Raw genomic sequence first — 18,155 nt, forward strand, 5'->3', positions numbered from 1 at the left:
CCATGTTTTTTCTAAACCTAACCATGGCCTTTTGTGGCCTAAACTTAAGGAGATAAATCTAAAAACAAAGTGTTTTAACAATGTACATTTACTTTAAAAAAGACTGTATGCATGTATCGAGTAGAAACTGTACATTTCCTGTGAAAGGGGAAGCGTATTTTGAAGTGACACATTGCATGTAACAAGTGTAAATTGACACGCATCTCTGAATGTCCAAAACTGATGCAGGATTGTACCTAGCCTGTCATATTTTACATGTAGGTCCACTGACAAAGTGGCAATATTTGATGAGTTGGGATGAGAACAGGTTGGCTGTTCAAGTTCTGTCTTTGGGTTTGAACTCAGTCAACACATTCTCACTCAGACCTCGACACATAATGACTTTTGGTCATGGACTTTCCACGTTGACATATGACGTGGTACCCTGGGTGTGTTGGTCATTGACACCGTGTCAACTTCAGCCTGTTTCATGCATTGTCTGTTTTCAAAATACACTTCTGTTTTCACAGGAAATGTACAGTTTGCATACAGTCTCTTGTAATAAATGCACTACTTTGGTACAACATTGGAAATTGATGTTTGTTTCCTCCAACAACAAACACACATGGTTAAGTTTAGCCAACACACACACACGTGGTTAGGTTTAGAAAAAAGAATAGGGTTTGGCTTTACATTCATAAAAGAAGTGAATACCAGCCTCCTGGGTGAAAGTTGTTGTTGTCCTGTTGTGTTTCCCCCTGAGGCTGCCAGGCACCATTAAACAATTACGGCGACTGGCACTGTATCATTCCAATATGAAAGGACAGCGTTTTTCTTCAGTGTCTGACGCCAGAATTCATCGACCAAGCGCTGGTATTCGACGACTTTGATGTAAAGGGGGATTTATACTTGTGTGGCAGACCCTACGTGATAACCTACACACGTGGCCTATGCTGTTTTGAGCATTTATACTTGTGCGTTTTTGTGTGTGTGTCGCTCTCCAGTTACACCCTCAAAACACTAGTCGGCAGTGGAGGTTTCTGTGAAGTGCTGTAAAGTTAAGTTAAAGCAGCTGTGCGGAACTTTTTACCATTAATAAAACTGCCCCTAGTTCGTATCACCCCCCCTTGAAGATCCGGGTATTTATTTGAACCCAACAGCGACAAAAAAGCCTTTCTCTATATGGCTATTTAGCGTAGCCTCGCTCGGGTGGGACACACAGCGGAAGTCAGCAAACCAGAATACGGCACCCGAGGCGGAAGTGATTCTGCTCGCCCGCAGCAGCCCGCAGCGATTAAACCACAGAAGAAGAAGGAGCCGTGTTTACAGTGTTCTTCGAGTAAGCAGTACGCAACGGGCATTGCTGAACACATAACGCCTAACATTTTTACCAGAGATGTATCTATGAGGACTTGGTTGTACTTTTGATGTCATGGCGGACCTGGAGCATCATCTAAAATTATCTGTGACTGTGACCATGAACACAAATATACAGCAGGCAGTTCTCCTCAGTTTATAAGAAATTCAGAGCTACACCAGAACATTTATAAACAGGTCTTTAATTTGTGTGTAACGTTAGCATGTTAGCATGTTTCCACTAATTACTTGGACTGACCTAACGTTAGTAGCGTTAGCTTTGCAAGCGAAGGCTGCAGGTAACAGCTTTGCTGTGTTAGGATTATGTTATGTCTTCACTGTGTATCTTCACATAAAAGAATACTCCAACGATTTGGGAGTTATGCCCTTTCTCTATCATTTTCATATTGAGACAACATGATCGATATCTTTTTTGTGTCTGTACATCCAGTGGCTGGGTCTCAGCGGTTAGCATTGTGCTTACAGGGGGTCAGTACGTCCTGCGCTGTGATCCGCGGAGGGATAAACCGGTGAGCAGGCACAGACGTAGCTTGCAGACAAAACTCAGCTGTTTATTTAGCCTAGCGATATCTCTGAACTATAGTAGCTGCAATGGATGACTCTGAACGTGATTTTGAAGAGTTTCTTGTAGCGGACACAGATCCAGAGCCATACCTGTTTGAGCCGGAGTACACAGATGAGGAACTCCCATGTGTTGGATGCTGAGCGGGCGAGAAGAGAGGCTGAATCCTCCGCTCCCATTTTGCTGCACAGAATGGGATTCGGTGCTACCATTGTTGGGGAGATATATCATCAGGAGGAAAACCGCTGCAGAGAGTGCACAAGGAGTGAAAACTTTGTAGCAATCACTAATCCTGGTGTGATTGAAACTTTTTTTCATGTTCCTAAGATGAACTGGAAAAAATGCCCAGGCCTGCAGGAGCTGATGGACAGCTTTCAGTCGGGTGAGTAATATCGTCCGTGTCGTCTCTTTGTTTGCTTTTACCGAGTGACCTAGCGTACCTGTCCCAGAGCCAGCTGCAGCTGTTGCTCACCGGTGTATCCCTCCGCGCAAGATGTACTGACTCCCTACAAGCGCCAAGATATCCATCATGTTGTCTCAATATGAAAATGATAGAGAAAGGGCATAACTCCCAAATCGTTGGAGTATTCTTTTCACATAATAATGCGGACTCAGCAGATGACTTGTTAACTGTTTATTCCTCCTTACACCAAACATACACGGCTGCTTCTCATTGTTTCCAGTAGCACAACAACGGTTACTACATTACCCAGAATAACTTGAGGCTCACACTACTACGGTAGCCTTAGTAGCTCAAAATACACAACAGATTAGATTAGATCAGAACAGAAACACGACAGGAGAATTTACTGAGTAATTTTGCTGTTTCCACTAATTACTTGGACTGACCTGACGTTAGTTAATCCTCTCGCTCTCCAAAACAAATGCATGCTGTAATTGCCGGCTGCAGTCGGAATTTTACGACACCAGGCTGTGGGTGTCATACTGCTTCGACCAAAGGGGCGCTATAATCAACGAAAACGAAAAGTTCCGCACAGCTGCTTTAATTAGATTAGATTAGCACAAGCGTAATTATTATTAAATTAAAGTAAATAAAAGCTTTGTTTCCACTGCAGGAAATAGTTTCCAGCTTACAAAAATAGGTGGTCTGTGTTGCCATGACACATAGTTACATTTCTAGGGAGGTACTGTATATGTCAGGCTACGGCGTAGGTACGGTGTTGATTTGACGCAGAAGTATAAAAACAATCTGCCTATGACTGGGTTGACTCAGCATGTTGCATATCTGGCCACACCCTGATCAGTAAAGTCATAAAACGTGCCATATACCTGAAAGACTGAAGCATTTTTGAGCAGCAGTTTGGTTTGGAAGAACTTCTGAGACATACAGTTTGGTGTGTTCAACCTTGATACAGAGGTAATCAGGTCCTGGGGTGAACTGCTAAAACAAGCAAATGCAATTTCATAATAAAATCATGCAAATAAAACACTGGAATAAATCATTTAAAACAATATGTAAAACCATGGGGCGGCACGGTGGTGTGGTGGTTAGCACTGTTGCCTCACAGCAAGAGGGTTCCTGGTTTGATCCCGGGTGTGGGAGCCCTTCTGTGTGGAGTTTGCATGTTCTCCCCCTGTCAGCGTGGTTCCTCCCACAGCCCAAAGACATGCAGATTGGGGATTGGTTAATTGGTGACTCTAAATTGTCTGTAGGTGTGAATGTGAGCGTGAATGGTTGTCTGTCTCTACATGTCAGCCCTGCGATAGTCTGGCGACCTGTCCAGGGTGTACCCTGCCTCTCGCCCAATGTCAGCTGGGATAGGCACGAGCCCCCCCGTGCCCCTCAAGAGGAATGGATGGATGGATGTAAAATCATGCAATATAAAATAACCGCAGCAACCAGTATAAAAGACACAACAAGCATGAAATATACCATTACTTGGATTTGATTGCAGGGTAAATTTGTGCACTGTCTGAAAAAAGATAAGAATATTTCTCTCCATACTAGGTTCTAGGTTATGCAGTCAGCCTAATTGTCTTAGTTCATACTACTCATACTACCATATACAGTACATATCCATAGCCATCCTGTGGCCCTTCAAAAATAATAAATTACATGGCCTAAAAGTAATTTTATCTAACTTTTGAAAAACAATCAGCACACTTTCCCTCCACATGGTCTGACATAACCAGTAGTTTACAGTGGCTAATATTAGCTAAAGTTTGCAATCTTTATATAGACATTGCTGTGTAACTGACTCTTAGTTATTTCACTGACTTAAAGACTCTTGTACTAATGCTACTGTGAAACTATGCATGTAACAAATAAACACAATGGTCCAATGGTTTTATCACAAAAATAAAATTGCACAAAAGGTAATCGCATCAGGTCAATTACTGTGCTGTAATTGACATGATGCCACAGGATTCAGGGAAAGCTCCTGATTTTTTTTTTTTTTTTTTTGCTTCTTTGCCAGCAATATTCATGGCTGGAGGCATTATGTATGTCCGCACATATGGATGTCCCATTCTTGTGAACAGGAATTTCTTCAAATGTGGCATAAATCTCTACTTTGACTAAACAATGAACTGATTCGTTTTTGGTGGTCAAAGGTCAAAGTCACTGTGACCTTGTCTGCCTCATTCTCATGAAAGTGATATCTCAAGGATGCCTTGAGGGAAGTTCTTTAAATTTTGCACAAACATTCACTTTGACTCAATGATGACCTGATTAGATTTTGGTCTTCAAGGCACAAAGGTCAAGTTCACCATGATTTCACCATCATTCTCTTGAATCTCATATCTCAAGAACAACTTGAGGGAATTTCGTCAAATTTAGCACAAACATCTACTTGGATTCACTGATGAATTGATAAGATTTTGGAGGTCAAAGGTCAAGGTCAATGTGACCTCATTGGTCTCATTCTTGTGAGTACAATATGTCAAGAATACCTTGAGGGATTTCTTTTTTCAAATTCGGCACAAAAGTTCACTGGTACTCAACAATAAAGTGATTAGATTTTGGTGGTCAACAAATAAGATCACTGTGACCTTGCATCCATGTCATTTTCGTCAATGCAATATCTCAAAAAAGCCTTGAGGGAATTTCTTCAAATTTGATACAAACGTCTACTTGGACTGAAGAATAAACTGATTAGAATTTGGTGGTCGAAGATCAAAGGTTAAGGTCACTGTGACCTCACAAAACATGTTTTTGGCCTAACTCAAAAAATTGAGAAAAAAATGTATATCTATAAGGTCAAAGGTCAATGTCACTGTGACATCATAATGTTCTGTGTAAAACAGTTTTCTGGCCATTATTGAATGTCATATCTCAGGAACAGAAGGGGAAATATTTGGTCAGATACTCAATCGGTGACACTAACCTTGGGTGTCGACCTTTAAATTGTGCTGATTGTTGATCTTCTGTGCTTGCAGGGGGAAGATGTGTGTGAAGCATCCACGTTTTCACAGACATGGGTGTTAACTAACTGCAACTTGACTGGTGCGCGGAGGCATACAACCACAGGGCGCTAATTCTAGTTTTTAATTCAACAAGTTTTCATGTCTAAATAACAAAATAGCTGCTTGGCAATACATTCACAATGACTAATGTGAGCATTTTTTCTGATCTGGCATACCCTTCATTAGGCCAAAGACCCTGTGGCAGTGCGTTTTTTGAAGTTGTCTGTTAGTAGAAGGCAGTGCACAAGGTTAGACCAATAATCCACCCTAAAGACTTTTCATAGTGGTATAAACACTACTTTATCACCAAACATGACTAGTGAGGACAGTTTCTTAAAATTGACCATCTTTGCGTACAATAAAGGTCTGTCCACTAATTAGGTATATTTTTTCTGCTGTGTTTTGCTTTGTCAGAGACACCTATCTCCTGAGGACTTCCAGCAGGTGTTTGGCATGACCCTGGAGCAGTTTGACCGCCTGGCCCTCTGGAAAAAGAATGAACTGAAGAAGAAGGCACGCCTTTTTTAGACACAAAAAAAAAGCATCTCAATAAGCATCTGTCCTGTCTGGGAGGAAGCAGAAAATAAAAACCAATTCATTTAAAATATCTATATATGCACCACCATGATAACCCCACTTTCCACCTGTAAAACGCCATGCCATCTGCCTGTGATGCCACGGAGAGGCGCTCCGTGCAGGAACATTTTCACGATGTTGAGGCAGCATCTAAAGCTTTTTGTATGCAATGTGGTCCAAATGTTTGACTGACACCTTGCAGAAGAGGATGAGGAGCTACATTTGCATGGCCTGTGTTGATGCTCCTCGCCTTTCATGTGGTTTCTGCATCCTCTCCCACCCATCTTGACGCTTTCATACACCCTGGCAAAATAGTTGCTTACTAATTACAAATTCTCATGCAGACCTTCCCCCTGGTTTTTATGGTTCTGACTGTTTTATGTGCGCCTTCCTCTACTCTGTTAATCTTGGCTTATTTCACCTTACCTGTTTTGTTTCCATGATTTGATCAATCTTTATGTACGTAATCTTTTTTCTGCCTTCCCCTTTCTCGCTTGCTGTCTCTCCATCATTTTGAGTTTTCTCTCTGAGTGACTGTTACATTGTCAAGTCAGTTCATATTGACAATCCTGCCATTACTCAAGGACAGTGAAGAAACTGCAGGCTTGTACACACTTAACGTTCACGCATGTCAAGGCCAAAGATAGGGATAAGAAACTACTCCAGCTCTGATCTGTTTTGTTTGTTTTTTTTTTCTTTTTTTTTTCAAAAACTGTCAAAGAGCACCTTACACTTTTGTTTTCAATTTTCCTTTATGATCTTTTCTATCAGAGAAGTTAAGAAAGACTGGTTTGGTAGTTTCGATATGCAGTCTCACATCTTATGCAAGCATCTCATAAATCAGCACAGGTAGGAGAGCCAGGGCTGGATAGGGGCCACATCATGGCAGTGAATCACAGATGGAGGGGATAAGGAGGGTCCCTGCACAAAACATACAGTACAGTTTTAGGGTTTCAGGGTGTGCAAAGGTGTCAAACATGCCGGATTGCCAGAGTGACATGCACTCACATCAAACAGCAAATGAAATTATTTTTATAAGCTATTTTTGACTTCTGGAAAGTCTCATTAAACCCATCACGAGGCACAGCTGAGAGAAATCATGATTTTGTTACCAGAAAGAAAGCCCATGCTCACTTTATTTTCGCAGACCTGCAGCAGCATTTAAGCATAACAAGTGGGGTCTTGCTTGATTTAAAACTCAATACTCAAGCTGTGTTAGATCTTCTCAGATAGAGATTTAACTCTTTATATATTTGTTGTTTGAAAGCATTGTTGCATACAGTAAAAGCTCCACTCAAGCTGAAGTCCATCAGCTTTGCTTGATGATTCCTGCACTGTAAATCGATCAGCTCGCCAACCCACATACTGCAGGATGTATGTGAGCATATACTGGACATATACCAGATATATTTGTTTGTGTACAAGCCATGGTGTATCACTCTTCAGGCATGCATGAGGATGGGAAAATGGGGTTTGTCCACTGACCTCAGATTAGAAATGTATGAAAACGTTATCGTTATCAATGTGGTTTGAGTGATTGATTATTTAGTGGTTAATCTGAATCTAGTGAGATGCCTGGGTCAGCTGCTTACATTAACCTGTGTTAGATATTTATTTAATTGCATTAAGGAAGGGATTTTATTTTGAAATCTTCAGAGTGTAGTGTCTAATGAATAGCATCACAGAGAAGAGAGCTTTTGAAGAGGAACATATCAAATTTTAAGTTTAATCTGAGTGTCAGATCAGTTTTGCTCCTGTGAGTAACACACTAACTGTTGTCATAAAGCATCATGTCCTCTTTCTAATACTCATCTGCTATTAAAGTGCTTTATCCAAACTACAGAGTCACTATGGGTTGGAGTGCTTGAGTTTGTTACATGAATGTCAAAAATCTATTGATTATGAAATGACAATACATTCAAGTAAACTGTAAAGGCATGTTCATTTCAGGTAATTAAAAAACAAGTTAACATGACACAACAATGCAAATTACAAAATGTATGTAAATATGGACCCCTACCCCCCGGCCCCCTCCCTCCAAGGCTCAAGAGAGAAAAATAAAATACAATAAGAAAAACAAAATAAAGCAAAAAACAAAAACATAGGAAAAAACAGAAAGGGACATCTCATTTCAATTGCAGGTAATGTTTTTGAATACAGTTTTTTGTTTGTTTGTTTGTTTGTTTTTTAATTGATAGGACAGTTGTTAGCTTGAAGTGGGTAAAGAGGAGAGCATGCAGAAAGGGGCCATCGGTTGTCATTGAACCCACAGCTGCTGCGTCAGGGACAAAGCCTTTGTATATGGGGCGCTTGCCTCACTAGGTGGGCTAATTTGTGCCTCCGTTTTTGAATACAGTTTAACCGTATGCACATACATCTGTCCAGATCCTGTGGTTACAACTAGATAAATGATACATTCATAGAAGCGAAAATTTTCAATAAAGCCTATGGAAGGACTCCCGAGTCCTGTACTACGAAGCAGGATTTGAAGTTAGCGAGGTAACTTCAGGGTTAACCCTGGGTTTTCAGTATTTCAAAGCTGATTCTGGTTTTACTGGGATAGATCACTATGGCAACTTATGCTGAGAAATTCATCTGCTCCAGAGCAGGTTAACTTCAGAGTGTCTGATTACACACAACCTGTCAACATCCCGACCTCTGACCAATCAGATCACTGAAGAAAAAATATCCCAACATGGACAAATGTCTGGAGTGACAGGTAAAAAAAGTGTAGTCTATATATTGATATAGGCCAGTAGAATCATTCATCGATCATTGTTTCAGGGCTCTATTTCCACTGGTTTTAAAACAGAGCTTCTAACAAACGTAGAGATCATTTACAAAACTAAACACATGATTTTAGCAGAATTCTAACTTACGCAGTTTATTTTCAGTGATAGTGTTGATCTTTTACACTCTGATTCCATCATTGCAGCTCAAAATAAAATGAGACACCTGTGTGGTGAGAACTGGGAAAACTGTTAATTGGCTCCTGATATTACAAATGCAACATTTGGGTCAGATAGACCTCATCAGTCATTAACTAAGCTACTTTTCCACTCTTAACTTTTTTAGCAGAAACAGTCTGACATTACTTTGAATATGTCACATAAAACACTTATGTTTCATTGTCATCCAACTAAATAGCAGAAAAGACTCTTTAATAATGTTACATAGCCTTGTGATACCTACACGTAATTTAAGTCTCAGCCAACAGTGAATTTTTGGATAGTATTTTCAGTGTTTCTACATTTTCCATTATAAGATTATAGAGTATCGTTTACATCCCACACCACTGGCATTTTACTGTCTCGCAGTGCCTGATATTGTATGATATGTTTCATCTCATATGATATGAGGTAGCCTCCTTTATTCTAATGATGTCTCTCAAAATTAACACCCCCACCTCTTTCACATGAACAAGCTTGTGGCTGAATAGGAAAACCACAAGTTAACTGAAGTAGTTGATAACCAGCTTTGTAGTACCAGTTATCCAGATGGCCAATGTTAGGGTTAGTTAAGCCAGATAATGAAAACATATCCTGGGTAAGTTGAACTGGCTTTGTAGTACAGACCTCAGGTTAAGAAGACATTCTTACAGGCTTTCAATACATCAAAGTTTTTCTAAAGGCAGAAGAGAGAACATCTCCTTTAACCACTGTAAGAGTGATGGGGCTTTATTTGTTTCCATAAATAAAAACAAAGTCTGCCAGCCACCAGTGAAGCAAAAGCTATAGCATTTGCCTGTGAGTTGTGACCTTGCAATCTGGGGATGAGATACCAAAGATGGCAATGTGAAAATCAGGTGTTATGGTGCTTTTACAAATATACGATAAACTTTGAATATTGGTCCCCGGTAGTTGTTGAGAGAGATTTACATGCCCAAAACGTGTCCAGTTGAGGCTGGGCTGTGGTTACACCTCAGACAGCCAGGATTTGCTCTGGGAAATAGTCTGGCAAGTTTATCCTTTGAAAGTACTAGGCTGTGTCATATACACAGTGAGGAGGTGTGTATACGTATTTTTTTGGTTTGTTTGTTTGTTTTAACAATAGAGGATGCAGTTGAGTGTATGACCTTTAACTAAATCACGTTATTTCAATAGTAAATATGATAACTGTCAGATTTATACAGCTGTCAGATTTATACAGGAGTTTTCCTACGTCTTACTTTAAGGGATAGTTTGTTTTTTTCAAGTGGGGTTGAATGGGGTACTTATCCATAGACAGTATATTATATACAGGAGATGTTGGTCGGCACGCCCCCAGTTTGGAGAAGCAGGCTGGAGTCTGACACAAAAGCTAATCAATGACCTGCTGTGGAGAGGTCAGCAAAAATATGTTTTTAAGCCACCTGAAAAAAGTCCCACCTAAAAACAAAAAAATCAGTATTATGTGTACTCTGTATCGAGAATATCATCAAAGCCACCAGACTACATTGACAGAGACAGTAATTTTAGCTGAACACAGGAGCTGCTGGTCTGCTACTACTTTGATCAGTCGGAGGGAGCAGTGTTACTTCGGTAGCACATATACTAAAATTGCAACAGGCAGAGGAACATTCAATTCAATTTCAATTCAATTTTATTTATAAAGCCCAATATCACAAATCACAATTTGCGTCACAGGGCTTTACAGCATACGACATCCCTCTGTCCTTAAGACCCTCACAGCGGATAAGGAAAAACTCCCCCAAAAAAAAAAAAAAAAAAAAACCACCAGAACATGTCTGAATCCAGCTAAAGGTAAACACAGACGTTCATTTCTCCTTTCTGTTATGTTGTCAGATAACTATACTAACAATCCGAGCCTATCTCTGTGGAAAAAATGCACTTTTAGTGGATGTATTTTGACGTTGTTTGATGCTGTCTGAGTGCCCTATTATTTAATATACCACATGCTCACGGACTGCAGGCAGGTCAGCCCTAGCTTCGTACTGGAGAAATGTCAAATACTGAACATCCTATCACTCATTCAGACAAAAGTAGATCGGAAAATAGGGCCCAGGTTGAAAAAACGTTAGTTCCCCTTTAAATCACTGAACTCAACGGGGCTATATTTGGGGCAGGTGTCTATATTTGACAGGCCTTTAATTCTTTTTACACAAAATCAAACAATCAAATTGTTCATTTAAACCAGTATGAATATTACTCGTATAAAATTAGGCTTTAAATAACAAATCATGTATTTATTTATGATATTTTTTAGGGCATTTTTTGCCTTTAATTGACAGGACAGTGAAGTGGGGAGAGAGAGAGGGAGAGACATGCAGCAAAGGGCCACAGGCTGGACTCGAACCCGGGCCGCTGTGGCAACAGCCTTGTACATGGGGCGCCTGCTCTATCACTAAGCCACCGACGCCCCTAACAAATCATTTATTAATCATTCATTTGATCAAGCTCCAAGAGACAGCACATCAGAGAGAGAGTTACGACAGCACCCAAGGATTACGGCACCCGGCACACTGACCCAAAACCACTTCTGTTAAAACAATATGCATAACTTGGATTCATGTTTATTAAAAACCCTTTTGATTCTTTTGACCGGTGGACCCTTACAGACTAAAGGAATAACCGGGTAATCAAGAAATAGACACATAATTCTGACTTAATGACAGCTTCAGATAGGGTAGGGAGCTTCAGGTAGGGAGTCACCTCTTTGTTTTTTTTGTCTCTCTTGTTTACCAGGCTGGTAAATCTGAATGAATTACTGTATTCTTTGATGCTCACGGTTTCAGTAAAATAATCTGAATGACTGAATTGTGGAGAATCTAACTAAACTAACAATGTGTAGCATCTCCATATTGTCAAAAGTTTAAATGAAACCCAGATGTATACATCCAAAGAACTTCTGTAAAATTGAACTGCTTGGCAACCTGACCAGGCGCCTAAATAAGACAGGCCTTTATTTGTTAAAAGGTGCAGTCACACCCAGCTAGTAAAAGGGACTGGGTGTTTAACGTAAGTTTTACAGTAGTATACTGTCTATGGATAAGTACCCTATACAGCCCCACAAAATATCCGAACTATCCCTCTAAACTAAGACTTATGAAAGCATGTTCACACTGCAGCAGAAAGTGCCCTCATTCTGACTTTTCTGATTTTTAATCGCTGTGCAGAATGCAACTCAGTGTTCCTGTGCAATGAGAAATTATTAGCAACATTACAGGTGTACACTACTTTCCATTTCACTCCTAAATAAAGTGGAAACTTATCTAGATAACCTATTGGTTACTCTGCAACATGTGTGATTGTCTTGCTTTTTCTTGAACAATGGACCTACTTTTAGCAATGTTGCCATGTTCCCAGATGCCAGCAATGCTTGGTGAGCACAATGTTATATTAGCTGATAACTAACAGTAAGAGCAATAAAAATAAAACCCAGTACACCATAGTTTTAAGTTAAAAGAGTCTGTGGTTACAGTCTAATCTGAGTTGTTTCAAACATCTGCCACATTACACTAGTGTTTTATAATGCATGTAAAGACTAGCTGTGAGAATGCTGATCAGCACTTAAGGAAATAGGGGCTCATGAGGGGAAAAACATTATCTGCACTAGATGTTCCCCACAACTTACATGAAAATCAGCCAACCATGGACTGAATGGTATCCACATCAAGCAGGATCTCAGACTACACTGGTCTGAGTTTGATGAAACTTGGAGTGATGATGGAAAGTTAAAGACTACATTGATTAACCTAAGGTGGGTGTTATCATGATAAAACTTCAATAGATGATGCATCTTCCTAATTAGCTTCATCGCATGTGGGGGGCTAGGTATCAGATAAAGGTTACATCAAGGAAAGATACGAACAGTCATCCAAGATCTAATATGAGCAGTAATTTCAAACTTAGTATGAAGCCTACAGTCAGTACCTTTACATGCACAGTTAAGTGGAGCTACAGTTATAGCTCAACAAGGCCATTTAATTGGACCACTGTCCTTGTCCCAGTATACATGTGCAGGAGGGGAATTGATTTATTGACTGAAGTATGTCCGACTCCCCTACAATAGGTGGCAACATGCCCCTTTCATCTTGTTAGTATTGGACCTTTTTCTGGTTTACCTACTATGTCAGACCAAACAATCGCCATTTGCCGTTTTCCTCCCATCTATGTATTTTAAAATATTTCACTCTGTCAGCTGACATAGCACAGCTCTATGTGTAGAATTTGCCATGTTGTTACCGGCTTCTTCTTCTGTTACACATTGCTATTTGATTTCCGGGTGTGTTAGTCCGACTTTGAGAAATTCGATTTAGTGTGATTTGAGTTGGACTAACATGTTTACATGTATTTTAAAAGTCTGGTTGTATTCGGACTGACACAATAAATCGATTTTCTTAAATGTCATGTAAATGTACTGAGTGTGAATGTAGCCAAAGTGATGCTAAATTAGAAAAGAAAGTGGAGGAAAACCCACCCAGACTGGATTACACAAGCAGAGACCTTTCATCTCTGAAGGCACACAGGCCTCTGACCAAGATAAAACAACACTATGGACACTGCTCAGAGCCTGTGGTGTAATATATTTAACCCCATTGTTTGCACTTTGTGTTTCCTACATTGCTGCCAAGGACAGAATGGAGATCTTTCATTCTGAATACAAACCTTTATAGAACCAGCGTACGTGACAAAATATTTGTAAATGTAGAAGAATGAATACCTCATTTCTCATAACCACATGAATAAAAGTTATATTCTTTGGATTGATGATTTATCTTGAAATATGGCTTAATTCCTATATTTTTTTTGGCATTCATTATCAATAAACAAAACCCACAGTGTCTGGACAGGGGTAAAATAGATGATGGTTTGTCACAGTTGAATCTCTGTGTCTGATTTGTGTCCAAGTTGGCTTTGTTGTTAAGAACATGTGACTCTTCTGCCAAGAAGATTATTTACCTATTAAAATGTACTTGTATGGTTTTCTTAACATTTTTTTCTCTGCCATCATATCCTGCTCTGTAATCCTTTTGCAACCAAATTTCCAGTAACTTGTTTTAATTGTTTTAACTTGTTTTCAATTAAATCTGAACTGGATGCACTGTTTCCCAAGAGGAACACCAGTGGTTTTTACTATAATGAGAATCATTTTAATTTTCTCAATTCAGAATTTCTTTTTATTGCATTTATTAGATATTTTGAGCATTATGTAGTTTAGGCTACTAAAACACTTTGGTTGATATTATAGGGAGATGTAATGTTTTGCTTCAAACCAGCTGAGCTTAGTAAGTACTTACAGTAATGTTGTACCTCACTGATCTGCCTTAAACCTTAAGGGATAGTTTGGGCTTTTTTAATTGGGGTTGTATGGAGTACTTATCCATAGATGGTATATTACATTAAGAAGATGTCAGTCTGCAAACCCTCAGTTTGGAGAAGCTTCATAGCTAAGCAATATACTGTGATGGATGGGGGCAGCAACAAAGCTTATTACAGACCCTCCCAAAAAATATCAATGTCAGGTTTAAATGTATGTTATATTTAGAGAAATTTTATGGCTTTACCTTTCCATCCACGGCTTCAGTTCCCCATCTTTCTCTTGTCAAAGCCACCAGACTCCACTGACAAAAACAATAAATTTACCTCAGCTGCTGGTCTACTGCTGCTTCAAACAATAAGGTTGATGCAGCTGTGCATTTTGGTAATCAATGGGTGCTATGCACACACGTTTGATGTAATTGCCTGCATTTAGTGCCAGCTCTGGCAATGACGTATTGCAACTTTTGTACCACTTATTATTTCCACCATGCAGCACTGGAGAACACACTCTAAACATACATTATGTTGTTGTGGACCACACAATGAAAATTTAATGTAAATCTTAGAATGTTTGTCACACAAGGCCTACTCCCTACCAAAGACTGACACCCTTAAAATATCAAAATTTTCATCGGTTCTGATGTGTGTACAAAGTTTCTTGAGTTTTCAAGCTCCTTTAGCCCCTAAAAATGTGATTCATTTGCATAAATAATAATAACTCTGAATATATTTAATAAATAATCAATATTTTACAGTTTCAGTGTCAGATTTTCTAATATGTCTCATATGCCTGTATCACATGTAGCTTATATAAGTTTACTTGCCTATTAGCAGATAGTTTCTTAGGAAAAGCTGGATATTTTACTGAAAATAGCATGTAACTAATTGCAGTTAATGTTGACTTAGATTGTTGTTGCAATTGTGTGGTTTCTATATTTCAAACATTGTCTGTAAGGCACAGCAATTTTGCTGTTTTGAAACATGTAGCAATACAGGTAGTCCATCCATCCTGATAGATATTTATACTTGACAGGATGACCTACTCTACATTTGTACAGGTAGTATTTAATTCTGATGGATATATGGACCTGACAGGATGACCTATTTCACATGTATACAGGTAGCAGTCCATTCTGATTGATATTTGTATAAGACAGAATGATCTACTCCACATTTATACAGGTAGTTCATTCTGAAAGATAATTGTATCTGACAGGATGACGTACTTCACATGTAATCGTGATACACCTCACCTCATGCTTACTGACGTTTCTATCTAAATGTGCACATTTATTGTCCTTGTTATACAGTAGGTCCCCAAAGAGATCATGGCTCTGTCTTTCAGCTGCATCTCAAGCCCCTTGGACTCAAGATCGCTAATGCTACCTGCTGTTAGTCATAATAATACCCACATTCCTCGAGGCAGTGGCCGAGGACAAGATAAGATAAGATACACCTTTATTGATCCCACAATTGAGAAATTCCAGTGTTACAGCAGTCAAGGGGAAAGAGTCAGATTAAAGATTTCAGTATTTAAAAACTTAAAAAAAACTAGGCATGCAAAACAGTACAAAAAATACAAGAAACAGCAATACATAATAATAATAATAATAATAATAATAATAATAATAATAATAATAATAATGAGCAGTGGATAAAAAGTGAGCAATGGATTAAAGTGAACGTATTTAGTGCAAGTGAATTTTGTATGTGCAAATAAACACCAACATGGGGGACAGCAATGCTCAAGGAGGAGGAGTTGCAGCCATTTTAACTCTAGTCTGTTAATCAGCCCTAAACCTAAACTAGATTATAATTCATTTGAAAGCCTTGTTCTTAGTCTTTTACATCCAACCTGGAAAACCTCGCAGCCACTTTTATTTGTTATAGTGTACTGTGCTCCTGGCCCATATTCTGAATTTGTATCTGAATTCTCAGAGTTTTTACCCAGTTTAGTTATTAAATCAGATAAAGTTATTATTGCAGGTGATTTTAACATTCATGGTGATGTTGATAATGACTCTCTCGCTACTGCGTTTATCTCATTATTAGACTCCATTGGCTTCAGTCAGGGTGTATATAAACCCACTCATTGTTTTAACCATACCCTCGATCTAGTTCTGACGTATGGAATTGAAACTGATAACAGTCTTCCCACAGAATCCCTTTCTATCAGATCATTACTTAATAACTTTTGATTTATTTTTTGGTACAACTCTGAAACACGAAAATCAAAACAAATATCGTGAAAATTTGAAAGGAATTGGCAATTAACCAAACTGGAAGAGTCTCGCTTAGTCTGGGAACAAAGTCTCAAAACGTATAAGAGGGGCCTCCGCAATACTAGAGCAAACTATTACTGAGCATTAATAGAAGAAAATAAGAACAACCCTAGGTTTCTTTTCAGCACTGTAGCCAGGCTGACTGAGTCACAGCTCTATTGTGCCTTGTATTCCTTTAGCCCTTAGCAGTAATGATTTTATGAGCTTTTTTAATGACAGAATTCTAACTATTAGAGGCAAAATTCATGACCTCCCGCCCTCAAACGGAACCAATCTGCCCTCAAATACAGCTGTAAGACCTAATATATTTAGATAGCTTCTCCCCGATTTCTCTTCAACAACTGACCACAATGATTTCTTCATCTAACTCATCAATGTGTCTCTTAGACCCCATCCCAAAAGGCTACTTAAGGAAGTCTTACCTTTAGTTAACACTCACATATTAGCCATGATGAATATATCTTTATTAACAGGCTATGTACCACAGTCCTGTAATTAAACCTCTTCTAAAAAAGCCCACCTAGGATCCAGAGGTGTTAGCCAACTATAGACCAATATCTAATCTTCCCATTTGTAATTTTAACTAGTGCTGTCTCAGTGCTATGATGCACTCTAAATCCTGACTGAAATTCCTCAAATAAATTATTATCATGGAGAAAGTCACACAGCTGGTCTGCGACTACTTTCTCAAGGATCTCTGAAAGAAAGGGAAGATCAGATATTGGTCTATAGTTGGCTAACACCTCTGGATCCAGGGTGGGCTTTTTTAGGAGAGGTTTAATTACAGCTACCTTAAAAGACTGTGGTACATAGCCTGTTAATAAGGATATATTGATCATATCTAATATATGAGTGTTAACTAAAGGTAAGACCTCCTTAAGTAGCCTAGTTGGGATGGGGTCTAAGAGACACATTGATGATTTAGATGAAGAAATCACTGCGGTCAATTCTTGAAGAGAAATTGGGGAGAAGCAATCTAAATATATATTAAGTTTGATAGCTGTGTTTGAGGTTAGATTGGTACTATCTGAGGACCTGAGGTCATGAATTTTGTCTCTAATAGTTAGAATTTTGTCATTAAAAAAGCTCATAAAATCATTACTGCTAAGGGCTAAAGGAATACAAGGCTCAATAGAGCTTTGATTCTCAGTCAGTCTGGCTACAGTGCTGAAAAGAAACCTGGGGTTATTCTTGTTTTCTTCTATTAATGCTGAGTAGTAGTTTGCTCTGGCATTGCGGAGGCCCTTCTTATACATTTTGAGACTGTCTGCCCAGATTAAATGAGATTCTTCCAGTCTGGTTAATCGCCAATTCCTTTCAAATTTTCGCGATAGCTTACAGCACCGGATATTCGCAGGCGGTCTCCCATCCAAGTACTGACCCGGCCCGACCCTGCTTAGCTTCCAAGATCGGACGAGATCAGGTGTATTCAGGGTGGTATGGCCGTAAGTAGTAAGTAGTAGGTGTGTATTGGTCAGTTTGGAGTGGGAAATAGAGGAAAAAAACCAATGGACAGTTGTATGTGTATATCCTAAACATCATTAGGGATTTACAGAAACAAAAAATGAAAGATATAGGATTGTACATGACAAAAATCACATGCAAACATGGTGCAATTTTGGAGAGCTCTCCTGAATTTTCTGTACTAAAACCTCTCTAATATTGTTCTGCTTCACTTTATCAGAATCAACC

At 39.1% G+C, this 18,155-nt stretch overlaps 1 protein-coding gene and 1 non-coding gene across 2 annotated transcripts in view; one reads left to right on the top strand and one right to left on the bottom strand.

The window, feature by feature from the left end:
- The window catches only part of ablim2 (actin binding LIM protein family, member 2), a 245,136-nt gene extending 232,978 nt beyond the window's left edge, over positions 1–12,158 (top strand). The window contains 1 exon segment of the mRNA XM_078164135.1: positions 5,759–12,158. Coding sequence (XP_078020261.1) covers positions 5,759–5,872 — 114 coding nt within the window. The 3' untranslated portion in view covers positions 5,873–12,158.
- A 5,637-nt stretch (positions 12,159–17,795) lies between these two features.
- LOC117246521 (5S ribosomal RNA) lies at positions 17,796–17,914 on the bottom strand. The gene has a single exon (XR_004500730.2). It is a non-coding gene; the product is annotated as a 5S ribosomal RNA (ribosomal RNA).
- Between the last annotated feature and the right edge of the window lie 241 nt (positions 17,915–18,155).

Source organism: Epinephelus lanceolatus, chromosome 22 (assembly GCF_041903045.1).
Source record: "Epinephelus lanceolatus isolate andai-2023 chromosome 22, ASM4190304v1, whole genome shotgun sequence".
Lineage (NCBI taxonomy): Eukaryota > Metazoa > Chordata > Actinopteri > Perciformes > Serranidae > Epinephelus > Epinephelus lanceolatus.